Genomic DNA, 18,529 nt, shown 5'->3' on the forward strand with positions numbered 1-18,529 from the left:
GAGGGTGGGAAAAACAGATATATAAACCCCATGTTTTTGTTTGTTTGTTTGTTTGTTTTATAGTAGAGGGGAGCTTTTGGTTGGTTGGTTTCAGTAACAAGTGGGAAAATAAATCTCAAAGCTTCACACTTACTTCCCACTAGATTAGCAAGAGAAGAATCGAGGTCATTTGCCAAAATTTTTCCACTTTGCTGGTTGGTTGAAGGGGCTCTTTGACTTTGTAGTGGTACTGTGGGTTGCAATACATCATCTAGAATGTTAAAAGCTAAACAAAGAACATAAAACCAACTCTTAAGAGAAGTTGCATCAAATTTAATAAAAAGACATCCACAGACTAGAGAGGTAAACACTAAGCAGCTTGAGTATTCGTACATGGAGGTTCAACATGCTGGAACTGTCTAAGACTTAGGCAGAAGCAGAGCTTAACCACTTATTTTTTATAGAATACTGATCTGCCACTCTGCTAGAGTCTTTGGTTTTAATTCCGCAGTAACTGCTGTTACTTTTAAATTAAGCAGGAACTCCCCTAAAATTCCAGAGCAAAAGTTGTTAAAGATAATTTCAAAGTGTTCTAGTAGCTACTAGCAGTAATTTCACAATACTGCAAGCATCTTGAATGTACACAAGTGTTCCTTTGCTATATGTTTATAAGGACTTTGGGACAAAGTAGAGCCAACCAAGAGAAAGATCATAACTCAAGTTACTCTTAAAGCAAAATATGCACACAAGTAGTTTTGCATTTCTGTAAGTACAATGCCTCTCAGTGAAGTTATAAGGAACTCGTTATCATGTATTAATAGAAAACACTGAAGTCATAAGCACTGAAAACAGATTACGGTAAGCTTACCCGTTAAGAGATATCCAGTGGGTCGCATTCAAAGATTATCCCCCCAAAAGAGAGAGGAAACAGTTAGTACACAGCAGGAGATAAGTCAGAGCTAATTTTAAATAACTACAATTCAACTGATTGCCTGTTATCTCATCAGCCCTACAGTCAGCTTACAACTGGATTAAGCTATTAAGTTCTGCGTTGCAAGAGCAATTATACAAAACTGTTAAACAACTGTTGCCTGTAGGGTATGAATTAGTCATAAACTAGTTTTTACCACTTGTAGTCCTATACTCTGGTGCTGTAGATTTTCCTCCAAAAACAGCATCAAAGTCCACATTAATTGTTGAAGGGGTTGTACTTGGAGGAGCTGAATGAAGAGGAAAACCTGAAAAAGAAATGTAGGGTAAATCAAATACACCCAAGAAATAATAGCACTCGCTACAGTAAAAACAAAGTTTTTTAAAAAAATCAAGTTACCATCAACAGGCAGAGGATGATACACAGAAGCATATGCAGATTTATGACCACTGAAGTCATCTTTGTGAAAGAGAGAAGAAAATAAAGTCAGCTTCAGAGAGAAAAAGGAAGAAAGGCCCCCCAAATTAGGTCTGCAGTTAAAATTTAACAATATTTAGGAATAAAAAGATTTTTAACCAGAAAATTTGATGTTAAAATCTCCTATGTTCCCCACTACAAAAGAAAAAGGAAGTTGCACTTTGAAAGAAATCAGCAGAAATTCCAGAAAATATGCAAGTTTGAATTTAGGTTGGGCAAGTTGAACAAGATAATGAGTTTTTTCGACTCTAGAAATAAAACTTTAAGAAGCCACATGTTGTTTACTACACCTGGAATTAGTGCATCATTTTCACTTGTTAACAAAAATTAAAGATTGGTCCAAACCACAAGAACGCTGCACAACCCAGTTTATTAGTATTATTATCTTCAGTTGCAAACAAATAGTATGGTTGGTTTTTTTTGTTCGTTTTTTACCACTAAACAGTTCCACTGTGTGTTTGGAGGAAAAGGTAGAATTGATGAAAGGGGCGGTAGATTTTACAGCTTCTTCAACTGGCTTCATGTCAAAGATGTCCAGATGAGGTGGAGAACCAACACAACCATTTGAAGACGAGAAAGGACCTTTCAGATGCAGAAGTAAAGGAAAGAATACAGAGTACAGAGAAGACAGACTGAAATGACTGCACGTGAGAATCTCTAGATAAAAAAACAAACCGTAAATTTCCCACAAACTAATCAGACCACTTAAGATAAGAACTCTGTTTCAGATAAAAGCATTAACAGCTCTCTTAACTTAGAGAAAGTAATTTCATTAGTGCCACTGTGTGGAAGGGGGAGAAGGACAATACAGCTATCTACCAAAAAAAAAAAAAAAAAAAAAAAAAAAAAAACAGTCATTCCACCTTTGGCTTTGGGAACATACCACTTAAGGTATCAATTCCACCTATTGAAATACCAAGATTTCCATTGCCTTATTTCAGTGTTCAAGACATCTGACATGTCTCCTGATAATTCTTTGGAAGAAGTGAGGGTATAAAGAAAGCTGTGCCCATAAAACTGGGAATTACAGCTTTGTTAAAAGGACCCTGAAGTCACCAACATCTTTTTAATGAGAGTGTATTAAGTAACAGCTTAATAGAAAGAAAATAGTAGATCAGCCCCTTTTCAAGTAAACCTACTTAATTTACATTCCAAAGTTTTTGAACTTTAATTTAGTTACACTTCTTCCACCCATCCCCTTTACTGAATAGCTCCTTCATTCCATATACTGCACACTATTGCTATTGCTAAGCATTAGAAAGCAACTTTTCTCTTGACAGCTCTGTCAGACTGTCAAATGTCTTTATATTCTCCCAAGATTAGAAATGTTTGGGCACAAAATAATCAAGGTTTAAGAGGTAGATTCAATTAACTATGAACTTGTATTTCATTTCTGCATTGGAAGAATTCACCCATCATTTAGCCAATTCATCCTCCTCAGCTTACCTCCCCATGCACTGCTTGCTGAAGTTGATATAGCTGGAGTACTCTGTACAGTTGGAACAAAGGCAGGCTGAAGATCAAAAAGATCACTAGAGAGGTTGGGCATGCTGAAAATGAACACAGACAGAGAAAAATGAAGATCTATAATATGCATCGTATCCTTGTGTCATACACAAATTCACACCAATCACATCTTTTTTTCCCCCCCAATTACTTTTGTTTTGTTATCGCTTGATAAGAAATGCTACAAGAATCCAGTGAATCCACCAGGAAAGCAAGAAGTTGTTCTTCAGAATTACTTCAGAAATAACTAGGATCAACACTTTGCTGATTGCAAACTGTCAAGACAATGCAGTAAGTTACCTCTCACCTATTTGTTGTGGGTGCTGGTACTGCAAAGAGGTCAACAGCTACAGTGGTATTCACACTTTTTCCTGATAAGGTGCTTGGGGATGCTGATGTGGAAGTGGAATTTGATACTACAGAAATCTCTCTTAATCGCTGCTCCTGAAAGATGAGGTATACAGTTTAGTGTTATTTATTAACCCTTCAGACCTTTTCCAAAAGGCTATTTTAAGCACAGTCTTAAAAAAAAAATATTCTTTAAAGTCCTGAAAATTGAAAGCCAATCCGAGTTAAAGATAAGAGTACTTGTTTTAACATAGCCTTAATAGGCTACAGAAAGAGAGTCTGGAAAGCCTCAAGTCCCACCTTGGTACCTATAATTGTCTAGAAGCAGAACACACAAGTTACACATTTTAGGCTACCCTCATAGTCAGAAAGACAGGTCAATGGACCTCTGTTCTAAAAGACCCCTTATAATCTGACCCAGATGCTCAAAAGTTAAAGTGACAGTGTGCATCCTAATATCACCTATGTGATATTGCTTTTAAACTAGATTTTTCATTTACTAGTTTATACTGTTAGTTTCAGGTCACATCCCTTGTTGCTTTTAGATGTGCTCACTGCATTTACATAGCACGTGTCAAAGCAGAGGTGTCTTTTATATACCACTTACATCAGGCAAGTAGAAGATGAGTTAGCTTGCAAGTTTGCCCCCAACCCAACTGAAGTTCCCCGATTTAATTTGACAATTACAGCAGTTACAACACCTGTTACAGGAGAAGCAGGAAAGATAGGATACACCTGATAGAGCCCCACAAAAAGAAAAAAAAGAAACAACAGCACCACAGCACTTGCGGACATTTTCTAGTAAAGCAGTTCAGCAGCCAGCAGCAATCTTACAGCTTCCATCACATGGAGTTGGAAAGTATGCCTCGCATACAGTGAGAAAAGTGGAGACACTTCGCTAGACTCCTGTAACTCCAGGGGTAAAGCTCAACTCAACTTCTACCAGAGCTTACTTTCACACTCCAAACATTGAAGGGTCTCACAGCATGGCCTTCTGATGGTAAGAGCAGAGATGCTTCATTGCTTAGTGGCTCTTACGATACTAAAGCAACACAAGGAGAATTGTCAACTGCCCCATTTGTGCGTAGCTTGGAACACAACAGAACTATGGACTCAGCTTTCAAGAGAGAATCATCATGCCTTGTTAAAGATTGCATTATGCATCTTCTCAGTTAACAGTGATAAACAGCTTAGAAGTACCTGAAGGACTGGGATTCAGATCTTTAGGAAAGGATTTTACTAAGTGGGCAGTTCAATAGGTATGGCTGAGCAAAATAAAGTGCATTAAGGAACCAAAAGAGAACACGCCAGTTCTCTTTCATGCATTATTGTTCAAAGTCCATTAATTATACCTAAACACTCATAAATACTTTAAGATGGTGCAAGTTAAATGATAGAATTTTAAGTAAAAGCAGCTAAATTTGGACAGCACTATAGCAAATATTCTCATTATGAGTAACAGTACTGAAGAATGACACTACAGCAATGTTCCATACATCATAGGGAAAAATAATTCCCTCCTACCAATAATCAGTCTTACAACAGCAATGTTGGATGTCCAGCTGTCGAGACAACCCAGAGCTGTTCTACACACGTGTCATGAATCCTTGAGATACACTCTTCCTTACAGGAGATTGTTCTTTAATTGATCTACTTTAGCTATCTACTATTCAGATCACAATCCTTAGAGGGGTCACCATATACTGGCAGCCATCACACCTGCATCCTACAGAAGCTTGGCCACTGAGATGAGTACCACGGGACATTTTAAGCCAATCCAATTTTTCACTCTTATCCAGTGAAAAACATCTTGGAATATATACTTAAAAAAAAAAAAAAATATATATATATATACACACACACAGTACCTTAAGTGCCTGCAGTCTAGCTTGTTCCTCCTCTAATGCCTGCTGCTTTTCTTTTTCATCCATCCTGCTAAATGACATTCCTGTGTTGGAAAGTGTGGAAACAGCACTGGATAGGGCACTAGCTCTAAAAAGAAAAAAAAAAAAAAAAAATAACATTTCATTAAGAAAACCAGTCAGATATACATCACATAGTTTAAGTACCAAATTGTACGTTATTTCCTCCCACCCTGGTCTTCTCTTACCTTACTCTTGGGTACAGAAAAGCAGACACCCTAATACTGAGGGGGTTTGGTGAAGAATCAGAATCATTTAAGTTGGAAAAGACCTTCAAGATTGTCACGTTCAAGCATCAACCTGACCTCCTGAGTCCCATCACTAAGCTATGCCCTTTGGTGCCACAGATGTGCCATGGATACACAGGATTTCACCCTCTTCAATTAGAAGTATTGTTCACATACATTGTTAACCTTTCTGTCAGGAAAGGTATCAACTCCTGTCAGCACAGAGCACCTAAACTAATTCAGTAGTTATGAGAAAGGACTGAAGAACTTTCATAGGCAGGTTAAGACAGATTCACACTCTCAGAAGTAAACAGCTGACAATGAAGACAAATACCAGCCTATCTTGGGTAAAAGAAGAAAAAAAAAAACAAAAACAACAAAAAAAAACTTAAACCGCCAACACTGTACAAGTCTTTTAAGCCACAGGACTTGAAACAAGAGGAACAAAGAATAATATACAAGGTCGCAGCTCAATGGATTATTCCAGAACAGTAAATACCTGTCAGACACAGACAAATATATATCTAAATATCAAATGTGACAATGCAATCAGAATATTACTAGATGCATCATTTACACTTTAAGAAAACACATTTGGAAGTGAATTAAATTTGAGAGGACAATCTCAAGTGACTGAATCCGAAAACTTCTCAATAAGGTTATTGATTAATCATCTTATATATTAATAATACTTCTCAATAAGATTATTAAGACAAATCCTAAGTAGAGGCATTGTTGCCATTCATTTGGCACTCACCTGCTGGCAGCAGAGACTTCTTTTGTTTTCTTTCCCTCCAGAGAAGCCAAATGCTGCTCCAGTGCTTCAAGCAAGCTGCTGGGTGCCTAAAATTAGAGCATTCATAAACCACTGCTTCTAGACAGGACCTCATTGCTCAGTACACAGGTCATTTTCCTCATCAAATAAACAAAAACCCCACATCACTAACTGTGCCTTTGGGTATTGCTGCGACCCTGCATGCCTGAATTCTATCTAGCCAGTTGTGGTTCTTTAAAAGGAGGGGAGCCAGAGACACGATGCAAGGATCCTTTCAGAGCAGGTCTGCTTCTGTGCGCACACGCTGGACTCTTGCTTTTAGCAACACTATCTGCTATGTTAAGATTAATCCAATATGTTAAGATTTATCCAACAGTGCTCATTCAGCAGTAATTCTATAAACTTGCAGAAATGAAGCTCTGTGCATCACTGATCCCTTCCCTCATCACAACAAAAAGCCAATCACTTCTATTGAATCATATATTCACAAAGGCTTGCATTAGAAACACTTAACACGATGTTAAATTGGATTAAAAAAAAAAAAAAAACAAATAAAAAAAAAAAACAAACAACAAGCAAGCTCAACCTTATCCCACCAATATAATCACAGACAGTATCTATCCAACACACCATTATACAATAAACCAACCCCATTTATCCAAAGCCTTTGGCAGCCTAATTAGAAACTAACAACATTACGTTGGTTACATATTCCATGCCCCCAACAGCATTACCTATGAGAAGTTTTTAAGCAAAGTTTTTAAAGAAATGAAGATTCCTAAAACCAGACTTCCCTCCACTTAAACCCAGCAGCAAGCCAGGTATTAGAGTGCCACACTAAACACAAGGTGAAACTTCGGACATCTGAATGAGTTAAGTGAACACTGCTCATGAGCTATGAAGACTTGAGAAGAGTGGTGACATCTTTCAACAGCCAGGACAAATATGTAACTGATAGGCAGCAAAAGAAGAGCAAGCTTAAAATATAAAGATTGAACCCCAGCAGTAGTGCTTTCATTCCTACAGAAAGTAAGGAAAAAAAGTGCCAATCACAACGTTTCCTTTCCACTATATACTTAAATTTACTACAGAAACGTTTCTTACATGCTAAAGGAAACCTCTTCAAAGTTCACACAGAATTTGAGCTGATCTTAATTACAGTCTTAGCAGGAAGTAAAATATCTCAGAAATCATGCTATGAAAAATCTGCCAGAAAGCAAAACACATAGGCTGGCACTGCTGGAAGAGTTCAGTGCCTTGCTGTTCCAGCCACGTTGCTCTCATGGCTTTTTAACTACATATCCCATGCTTCACAGACCGAGTGCCTTAAATCCTACAGCAGGTTCAGATGAAGGGAACAGACCTCCAAAGTTTTAAGCTAGTTGCCAACTCAGCTGGCAGGGTTTTCAGAGGCTTTAAGCCTCTCCTGCCACTTACGAACTTGCAGTGAGTAAAATAAATATGATGGCATTATCTGGAAGACAGAAAAACATTCCAACAAACAAGCTTGCTCACACTAGCCCTTCCATACCAAAAGCTGGACTGATGTTTTCCAGGAAATATAATCAGACAAGCCTTTGGCAAGTTCCCCTTTGGAATACTGAACACAATCTGACTTCCCACATTCCATAAAAACTGAGTCAAGCCACAGGAGATGCAGAGAAGAACAATTAGAATAATCCTATAAAAAAATCCTGCTTTAAAAGTTAAGGCCCAAGTTGATATGTAGCTCTGTTTACAGAAAGAGCACGTTAAAACAGCGTAGGTACCTCAGTAACTGGTCGTGAATAAATTCAGCATCCCAACTAAGACAATGAACCCCAAGAGGTAACAATTTTGTTGAAACACCTTTCTAGAAAGATATTAGGGACCAAAAAAAGAACTACACCCTTTTCCTCCCAAGAACACCAGTTTTGTAAAAGGTATCACATGACACATTTAGGTATACAGAACACAGTCTCCTGCTACTAACACTAACTCCAGAAAGATTTTCCTGGTCTGCATTTTTCTTCAAGGTAATGCTAAAACCTACCAGTGTGGAAAAAGCATATTCCATACTTTTCTGCTTTGTTTTAGACCCTCTAACCAACCCCCTCCTTGACCATAAAACCCAACAAAACAAAGCAGGAACTTTCTCTGAACTTTCTCTTTGCTGCAGACATCCAGCAGAGCATTACAGATTTTTATTTATTTTTAAGTGAACAGAACTTCATAGCTTTGTGTCAGAAGAAACGTCTGGGCTAATACAGATATTATGACTTGAAAAAGTCTGCACTTTATGACTCAGACTACTTCCCTCCACCCAAAGACATCTGCCAGACTCACATCCATGCAGATGAAAGTGACTGGGTTGCATTTATCAAATACAGTAACAGCTACAAACAGAAAATAAGCAACAACATTGTGAAACAGGGCAACTACAAGGGAAGATATTTTCTCTATAGAAACTGGCAAAAGCAACAATAGTGTGAACATGAGAAATTATTACTGCTGCTATACATTTTTTTTTCCTTCCTCAATTCTGCCTGATGAGAAATCAATTGTTCCCAGGAACAGCTTAAGGAAACACTGAAATATGCACATCCCAGAACAGAAAATACACCAGAAATCTGAACTTCAAAGTACTTTGAAAAAAAAATGATCCTGTCAGAACTCAGTGCCACAGGCACACTAAGAACTGGTATTTTTGTGAAAGCCCGCCATTAAGACATTTCAGCAAGTCATTTTAACGTGGCACTAAACTGCTATACAGTTATCACTATGAAATGTCCTGTGATTTACTACAGAATGGAATTGGAATGTGTAACTGACGATGGCGCTGTAATTGACAATATACAAGATGCTGACACCCACCACCACATTTCAGACAGTTGCCTTGCGTATTTAAGCGAACTTGTAACAGAGTAGCTCAGCTATTAGAAAAAGAAATGTTTCAGCAGTAACTATAAAGGGTTTTGCTCACAATAAGTTTTAGAAACAAGAAGCAGCAAAACGCAGTTAAGTACCCTATTCTTGGTAAATCATTTCCCCCCAATGCTTTGAAGAACCTTTTACTCAATTAACTGGGCAAAGGAGAGTACACAAACCCAGCATACAAGCCAACGTCCTGAAGCACCACCTGAGACTCAGGTGTGATTTCATAACATACCACAGAGCAGCTGAACATGCAGTACTGATCAGAGGAGGGTAAGATGCTAAAATCAAACAGCAATGGGCAACATCATGCCTGTCTTCATTCACTACTTGCCCTTATCTTGCTGGTTACAATCATATTTCTTTCCTACTCAAAGGCCTAAAAGTTCTTAAAAAGGTTAATATTACTGCTGGGAGCAAGTATTACAGATTTGTATGTGTACAACTTGAGGGGGATGTCCAACCTTCATCAGTAGTAAAAAAAAAAAATCAACAATACAAGTTTGTGATTTAGGTCTGATTTTCATATTATAAAGACACTGAATGAAGTTCAAGAAAATCTTCACAAGAGATTGATTAACCCACTAAATTAAATTTCACGAAGTTAGTGTAGGATTAGGTATGACAATTCACCAAAATTTATGTTAGCTGTAACTGTTTCACACTGACTCCAATCCAACACGTTGAGTACTGTAGGCCTCAATGGCACTCCGGGGCATTGCCTGAGTCTCCTGACTGTCAGGTTATGCTACACCACAGAAAGAACACCACAAACCCTAGTCCTACTGGGCTGCTCCCAGGTTAGAAGTACCGTATTCCTATGAACTGAAGGAACTTGTAAAGAATAACTTTGTGTACTTCTGCAGATGCTCAGCAGTTCCCATTCGCCATATCAAACCACCTTTCTCATCTCTTCTCTGCCCCTCATTTTATCCTCAGTACAATGTGTTGGCCTGCATTCCACTTCTTAGACTAAGTTTTCCAGCGTGCTCACACATTCCTCATACTACTGGGTAATACTCAAGACAACGTTAAGAGCTAGTATAGAAACACTGAATCTATTTAGAATTCAGAGCAGTAAAAAACAAAACAAAACCAACCAAACAAACAAAAAACAACTAATTACTGCATGAGCTAGCTATAATCTTTAGGAGTTGGAATACCTGAAGTTACAGTGAAATGGAGGTTTTCCTCAAGACATGCCAAGGTGTCTATAACTTATAAGCCAATTAGTCCTTTGTCGTAACACAAAAAATAAAAGTTCCTAGAAGAGCTCTTCCCTGAGTTTTGTTTTAATAAAAAAAAAAAAAAATCTTAGCTGCAAAGTAAAAAAATGCTGAGCGCATTTGATCCATGGGCAAACACACATATATACTTCCTTCAGATAAACAGAGACTAATAGAATACATTGAAGATAATTATTATGATACACGCCGATCTCAAAAGACGCAGAGGACAAAATAATTGGATTATATCAGTATGATACGTACACTGACCTGAGTAAGATCTGGAATATCACCCTGATCAATTCCAACTTGCTGGGTTTACAAAAAAGGAGAAGAAGTAAGTTACTACATGCTGTGACAACAAACAAAATCTGTGAGGTCTGAGTGTTACACAGAAGCTAACACATTGAAATGGCTATTAATTACTTCCAGAACTGGCACGAGCTTAGCTAAGATCACACCTTAGAAATCTCAAGCACATTACTCTGCATCTCAAAGCAGAAAAGCTTATTGGAAGCATCAGAAACATTGACACTGCTTACTGGAACTACTCCATTTTAAGCAGTTACTGTAAAGGAGCGTACTGTAAATACACTAACACTTAGTTCACTCTAGACCGTTAATCAAATTTATAGTAATCTTTTTGAAGTGTTAATATGTTGTCTGGCTATTAAAAGAGATGCCTGAGAATCTCATTTCATGTTAATGAGAGTGAACAGAATTTAAAATACGTAATCTGCAGAGTAATTCCCTGCATAGTGAAGGTTATGTTACATGATTATGAATACAGACTACTGTACCAGTACATATAGCTAACAGCCTTCCCATACATGTTGAATTATTTACCTCTGCTACTTTGAGGAATTCTGACAATTTGGTCATTCTGGCTAGAAATTTCTTGTAAATATCCAAGCCTTCTTTACACTGGTTCTTCTTCATATCAAAGTATTTTTCTGAGGATGCAAATAAAAACACACTTGTAAGATAACATCTGTCCTGGCAAAAAGCTGACACAGCATTCTAAGTGTAAGTTTAAGACAAGCTTTGGGGAGAGAAGATAGTAGTAACTCAAAGCTATCCATGTTCTAAAGTTGACATAAATTCCTGTAATACAAAAGTCCTCAGCTAATAGAAAAATGTGATTATTAAAATTCAGTACCTTAGAATAAAATGTAAAGCTTTACAAGCACAGAAGTAAATCACTGCAATTGTTTAATTAGGCATCTGCACTAGTATTCTAAGGTATTCATCTTATTAGCTGGAAGTGATGTACATACAATATTCCTGGTATATGGTTACATTTCCGGCCCCTGTATTAATATGTTTTACTATTTGTAAGTGAACCTGATAGCCAAAAGCCATCAGAATGACTACTGAAGTGGTATGTGTATCACACTGAACTGCCAATAGCAACCACATCCTTCACTTTTTGTGGTTTTGCCTGAAATGCCTGCAAATATCTGAGTAAAAATTACTGAATTAACAGAATAAACCAATCAGATGATGTTTTCATTCAGAAATTTGCTTGCATAGTCATTATAAGAATTTCCTAATAGCTTGTCACTCTTGAGCAAAGCGCTGTAGATGCCATGTACCAGGCTCATGTAGATTCAAGTACCACCTACAAGTAACCAGGCAAAATACAAAGTAGAGGAAAACAGAAGTCATTTGTGTTGCGAGTGCACTAAGCATTCAAGAGCGTTCAGCGCTCAAGGCTTGCTAACTGTCACAGACCAAACGTCAGAGTTTAAGGAAACCAAACCAGGTATCTCACTAACCTGTAGCAATTGGACTGTAAAAGTACTACACACTGCATATTTATGGTATCTTTGTTTTAGTCACACCAGTCACACTCTCACTTCCATTTATGTTTCAGGCTGCGTTCAAGGTAAAAGCATATGTTTAAGCCTAAACCAGTTGCCAGTGACACTAAGACATGCTTAATTTCATCAGAACAGAGACAGACAGTTTATTAATTACAGTCAGAAATTATCTATGTTATTTCTCTCAACAACTTGCACACAATTTCAAAAGCTAAAACAAAAACCCAACAACAATAATAGTTCCACATACCTAAAAGATTAATTATCCCCTCATTGTATGCCGCAAAAAGTCTAATGGAATCTTTAAAGAGGAGCATAAAGGCAGCATTTATAACACCATTTGTTAGTTCATTTGGATTTGCCTGTGTAGAAAGCAATGAGAAAATAAATTAGTGTTTAATGAAATAAACTTGCACTTCAAAATGAGTGACTGTTACCTAACAATGAGCTTAAAGTACTTACATCAAAATCAAGGAGTGCATCGAGCTGGTTCTGTATGATTGGAAGGGTTTTCAGAAGCTTTTCAGCATTCATGGTTCTCATCACTCCATCTATCCTGCAGGGCAGAAGATGTTTACAGGTTACCAAGAAACCTCAGCAGGTTATGCTGTTTCAACACTACTATACTGCCTCAAGGGGTCACAAGGAGCACCAACCCATGGTAAGCTCGACAACAGCCGGTATTTCCCAGGCACAAGAAGCAGTAAATGTCTTACCCTCTTTTCATTTTGGTGAAGTCAACTGCTACAAGTCTATATGAAAGTGCTTTTTCATTCAAGTATCTGCTATATCGCCTAATGAAGGTAGACATATCGTAGCCTAAAAGTTAAGAATATATAGGTTAGATATTTTGAAGAGGAACAGTTTCCTTCAAGTCCTTTTCAAGAACTATTCTACTAATCCATTTTGCATCAACTTGCATAAGAGCAACACTTCACCAGCACAATCCAGGGTCTTAAGATTCACTATTTTCTCTTTGCAATGTAGTGTTACAGCTTCTTCCCAACTTGCTAAGATTAGAAAAGCCTTCATTGAAATTATCAGAATAAATGCCTACAACAAAAAATATAAGGCAAGAACCAAGCAGCTCTTATTGTGATGTTCTAGAAATCAGACTGAAAATACATTCCTAGTGAAATGCCAAAGTCTTTGGTAGCTCATCTGCAATGCCTCATACCACACAAAGACTAAATACTTTCTAGCACTGGCAAATAACCAAAACATCTCTCAGAGACTTGAGGGAGTCCTTGCTATCTATACAGTGCACTCCATGCACCTTAGCAGTTCATGTTTACTCCTGAGACACTAAAATGTAATTCAGAAAAAGATCAGCATGCTAATAATCATCAGGTTTCTCTAGGCAGTGCAAGTGTTCACTATTTCAACTCGACAGCTCTGTAAGCACTACACATACATTGCAGGTAAATTTCTACTCAGCTAGGTAACCCAATCTCACCTTCTCGTTTCTAAATTCTTGGTCGGACATTCTTTGGTGCCTGATGCAATACAAATCATAATACTCTTTCATTTAAATGTCACTTGTCTCCCAGAGCGCACTGACCCAGGCACTAATCACAGAGCAAAAAAGCAGTAGAGTTTTTTCCTTCAGTGAAAAATCCTTACCCTGCATGGCACTTTTGTCCAGGTAGTTATTTAGATTGAACAATGTGTTTCGCGATGCAAGATACTGGATAAAGCGCTGTTGGGGAAGAAAAAGTTGAGAATCTAACTTTTGTTGCGAGAGTCAACACACTTCAGCATATTACAAGAAAACTACACTTCGCTTGTAACTGTTTCTAATCACCTCTGCCAACAATAGAAATTACTTTAAAAAGTTCACAAAAAAGCCCTTGAAACTACTGATGACCAAAGCATCAAAATACAAAGTTGCGTATCTGGCAAAAGTGAGACTTTAAATAAAAAGTCACTGCTGCCCATGAATAAGACTAGCAATCCTAGAGGGAGCTGTTTAGGTTAACTTTGTCGTTTAGAACAGATAAGCTACAAGTTGCAAGCTCCACTTGAATTATCTGAGCTTCCACGCATCCACTGCTGCAGTAAAAGTCAGAGACCAGCTTAGTTGCAAAGTGTAATTAGCAACAACAGTACTTCTAGAACCCTGGTGAACAGCAGCACTGGGGAATGGTATAATTCAGACTTACAGTTGTGCTGATCTGAGTAAATAACATTTAAGTTTTGAGGAATAATAGCTGGCTCAACAAATAATACTAGAGAAAGAAACAACACATTCAGATAGTAAAGTAGTTTTAAAAAAGTTTCTTTCCACTTTTCCCATACATATGTTCTATGAGTTCTGTACTTTTTAACTTCTTTAAACATGCTTGAATCCATAAACAAGAATTACAATCAGAATGGCCTATGAGACTTGTCACACCTTTGATCTGAATCCCTGGATGCACCCATTCAAAGCTAAGGAGCAGTTTTGGTACAAACAAATTCATGTCTTTCCTACCACTAACTGCTGCATGGGCAAACAGATGCTGACTGGTGCATCCAGGACTCGATGCTCAGAATTTTTTCTATAGTCCCACGTCAGCTTTTGTTTCTTTCAAGTTTCAGTATGAACAGTACTGGAAGTAGAGACTAAAACATACATACTGATTTACAGCATTCAGTTTAGCTTTGTATTTGGATTACCTAGTGAACTCCAAGCAGTGAATTTTACTTCATATTATCCCCTAATGTCAGCCTGTCATCTGTTGAAGCAGGTTAACAAACACTGTTAAGGAGGCCTTTACAGAACTAATCACGTCTTACCTCGTTTCCATACATCATGAGGTGGTGTGTTGTAATTAGAGCTTTGAACACTACGACCCAGCTACTGTTTGCAGTTCTCTCAAAGAGTGTGTCTGCCAACTGTGGAATATTCACATTCATTTCATTTGTGCACTGTATTAGATCTAAATTAAAGAAGAAAAAAAATAAAGCTTTAGTTGCATGCTCAAAGAAGATTACCCATGTGAAAAAAACACAAAGCAACATGATAATTCATATTGGAAGATTTAACTTCAGTTCTTTACGAAATAATTGAGCTATTTTACACTCCCTGCTCAAACTCATTAAATTTTACTGAAAAGCACTGACTATAAAGTCAAAGGCATTTCAACAGTTTTATGGAGTTCCAACAGCTCATAAATAACCTGCCCCAGCAGAAGATCTAGTCCCAAGGTATCATCCAAAAGCCAGTGCAGACACACTGAATACCCAGTGCCTGGAGTCATTCAATCTAACCAGAATGAAAGAGAGACAAGAGCAGAAAAGCTGAGACAGATGCAGCCCACAAGATCAGCAAGGAGCAAGTACCCAGAGCTCAGGTCCAAGCCTGAGCACTAACACCTGAGAGCAAACGAGATGCTGCAAACCTGCACTAAGCCTCTTCCCCAGCAGATTTATGGGCAAGAGCCTGCACCTACACACCTCTCCACTCAGCTCGAGTGACCTAATCGCCAACCTGCTGAGTGCACTGTGCTGGATCATGGCAGATTTCAAGCTTTTGCATCAAAAAAAAGCTCTTTGTGTCAGAGACTGCTCATGAACTCAGCAGTAAAACATTAACGTGGAAGGTCAGAGAGATTCAACCCACTGCCTGAGTGCTGATACAAAACCAGAGCAGGCTCCAGCAGACACCCAGGGAAGAAGCAAGGGCACTCGCTGCGTGGAGAACTGCAAGCAGGACTATTCTAAACCCCTGAGACACGCACACTTGATTTATTCTCTTTGAGCTAACTTTGGCTCAGGTGTGATCAAAGCACGCCTCAAGGACTGGGCAAGGCCGGTACAACAAACACCTACTTTGAAAAGCTTCCTTTGTGGCTTCTTCTTCAAGCCAAGTCTGGGAGCAGCCCGCTGGCTGGAGCTCAGCAGTGCTGCCTCTGTGGTTTTGCTCTGCAAATACCTGGAGAGGTGCAGGTGCTTGGGAAGCCGGGCAGCAACCCAGCACCCAGGTGCCAGCACCACCAGCTTCGCTATCACACTGTTAGCACCGTGCAGAGGACTGATGACATTACCAGCAGCAACTTGACTGAACTTGGAGGTCACGTATTGAGATAGTTTAGGACACATTATGCGATGGAAATATTGCATTTCATCTTTTTATCTGCTCTAGCGCACTGAATATATTACAGATGTAACTTCATTAGGAACCTGTTTAATAAGAGGTTTTTTTTGTTTTAAAGTCCTATAATTAAGGATCACTAATGGATACTTTGAGTAATTTTACTTTCAGTTTCTCTGTCTATTAAGAGTTTTAGGTAGCTTTCTGCTTCAATAAGATACTTGAAGACACTAATAACCTTACTAATGTCACTCCAACATCAGAAGTTTCCAAATACGTACAAAACACTCGAGTTGGGATGAAAACTTTCATCCCTAATAATAACAGGCAAAAGCACTGAAATAACTGTACAGCTAGAAGAGCCCTGAAAAGGAGCCTGAGGCAAGCTATACAGCAAAATCCGATTGTTTAGTAAAACATGTCACTGCACAAATACAAAGAACCTCAGAGTCATTTTACAGATGCCCCTCACCACTTACGGCTGTGTCATCCTCAGATGCTGTGCCAAAGGAAATCATATTTTAAGATCTCTTGAAGCCCCAGCTGTCCACAGACAGTTACTGTTCTGTATAATGAAGCAAGATCCAATTCAAAAATCTATACATAGACGAGAACCTGAATTTTAATTCAGCAGTCTCACCTACTGAATGAGAACTTCTAAGTAATTCTGTCAGAGCACATTAGGACAAATAAGTCTTCCTGAATCCATTCATTTTCTAAGCATTATCAAGACTGCTGCTAGCTTTAGCTCAGTACGTTCATACAACTGGATTGTAACCAGCAAAAAACGTTGCAGAACTCTTACAAGTGGCAATTCCTCTTCTCAGCTTACAAAATAAATAAATAAATAAAAAATCCACCCCAAAGGACACTGAACAGTATCTGTACCACCACTAATAGGTAACAGTTAAAGGAATTCCATTAAACTGCTGAGGGCAAAGACCACAGATAGCCTGCTGAAAGCAGCATTTCCGCACAAAGTTCTTCTCCTTCCCATGACCACGAAGCAAGTCAATTTTTTTCTCTGATGATCTAGTGAACATTAAGAGTGCTTATTATTTAATAAGTAGAACTGGGAAGGAAGATCCAAGCTAAAAACAACTTTCTGCTCTCTGAGAGAAACAGCAGCTAGGCTCATCTCCTGGGTATTTTACTAGAGAGATTTTTGTTTCATGCAGTCTTGTCACCTGCCCTCAGCTAAGGCTAAGACGATGCTGAACACCTGGGAGATTTCTTGCCTATGTATTTTTTTAAACACACAATTAGTAATAATACTATTAAGGGCTAGTCCCACATCTGAATTCCATCACTCGAAATCTTTAACAAAAAAAAAGCAAAAATTTCTCTAAAGTCTTTTTTTGCCTTTTTTTTTTTTTTTTTTTTTTAAGGCTGCAGTAGGATCCCTAGATTAAAAAAAAAAAAAAAAAAAAAAAAGGCATGGATTTGTTACAGCTGGCAGCAAAGGAAGAAAAGACTATTAACACCCTGCATCTGGGAACACAAAGGAACACATGCACCTGAGAGACTGACAGCTGGGCAACGGTAATAGGGATGTTGGCTGCAAAACCTGCCTTGAACGGGATGAAACGTGTCGTAGGGCAAGCAACGCTCGCTCTCTTATCACACCACTTCCATAAACACTTTCTAACTCAAAACATTTTGCCAGTCACACAGAGGAACTGCTTCCACTGCAAGTGAAACCCTAGTGCAATTTCTAGGATAGACTTTAGAAACTTGTTAACATCACACAGGAAAAATAAAATAAAATCAATCAGCTTTAAACCAGAAGAGCACTGCAGGGGATTTCAAGCTGCCTAGATCTGTGGAAACCCTACTGCCTAGAAGAGCACTAAGGATTTTTCTTCGACAGCTCATCTGAAATACTGGCACATCATCTGTGAAACCACACAGCTCTTCAGAGAGCAGCATGTGTAAATCCAGATATAAAAATCAGTTCGCTGGAAATTCTTCAGCCAGGCGCTGACAAAAACCAACATCCTTTTCAACGTTAAAGCAACAAGAAAGTAATCATTTTCTTCATTCGGAAATAATTCTTTCAAGACACCTGTAATACAGGAGTTAAGGCAACTACAGTTGCTGAATATTCCCACATTTCTTCCCTTCCACCATGGGAGAGAAAGAGCTCTAAGGCAGGCAGAAATAAGAATTAAGACCAATTGTCTTAAGCCAGCAGTCTTTAAAAAAATGGCTTTTCTGAAAGTTACACTGTGAAGTAAAACCAGAAGGAACACTTGAGCAGACTTTCTCAGTGCAGCCTAGGGAATGCCACAGTTCCAGCTGGCGGATTAAGGAGTATCACCTGATTA

The 18,529-nt window shown here is 38.3% G+C and overlaps 1 protein-coding gene across 10 annotated transcripts in view; it reads right to left on the reverse strand.

The window, feature by feature from the left end:
* Window positions 1-18,529, reverse strand: part of LOC309883106 (phosphatidylinositol-binding clathrin assembly protein-like) — a 30,173-nt gene that overhangs the window by 8,142 nt on the left and 3,502 nt on the right. For 4 of the 10 annotated variants that reach the window (XM_082770866.1, XM_082770865.1, XM_082770864.1 and 1 more), the window contains exons 2-16: window positions 14,906-15,048; window positions 13,751-13,826; window positions 12,844-12,946; window positions 12,590-12,683; window positions 12,378-12,489; window positions 11,151-11,257; window positions 10,569-10,616; window positions 6,148-6,233; window positions 5,110-5,233; window positions 3,201-3,337; window positions 2,834-2,937; window positions 1,823-1,969; window positions 1,310-1,369; window positions 1,107-1,217; window positions 134-250 (exon numbers count right to left, since the gene is read on the reverse strand). In XM_082770866.1, coding sequence (XP_082626992.1) covers window positions 134-250; window positions 1,107-1,217; window positions 1,310-1,369; window positions 1,823-1,969; window positions 2,834-2,937; window positions 3,201-3,337; window positions 5,110-5,233; window positions 6,148-6,233; window positions 10,569-10,616; window positions 11,151-11,257; window positions 12,378-12,489; window positions 12,590-12,683; window positions 12,844-12,946; window positions 13,751-13,826; window positions 14,906-15,048 — 1,569 coding nt within the window. Of the gene's footprint in view, window positions 1-133; window positions 251-314; window positions 843-1,106; window positions 1,218-1,309; window positions 1,370-1,822; window positions 1,970-2,833; window positions 2,938-3,200; window positions 3,338-5,109; window positions 5,234-6,147; window positions 6,234-10,568; window positions 10,617-11,150; window positions 11,258-12,377; window positions 12,490-12,589; window positions 12,684-12,843; window positions 12,947-13,750; window positions 13,827-14,905; window positions 15,049-18,529 lie in introns of those variants that run through there. The other 6 variants (XM_082770867.1, XM_082770863.1, XM_082770869.1 and 3 more) reach the window with 6 other exon arrangements.

The sequence above is a fragment of the Aythya marila genome (assembly GCF_965140915.1).
Source record: "Aythya marila genome assembly, chromosome: 13".
Lineage (NCBI taxonomy): Eukaryota > Metazoa > Chordata > Aves > Anseriformes > Anatidae > Aythya > Aythya marila.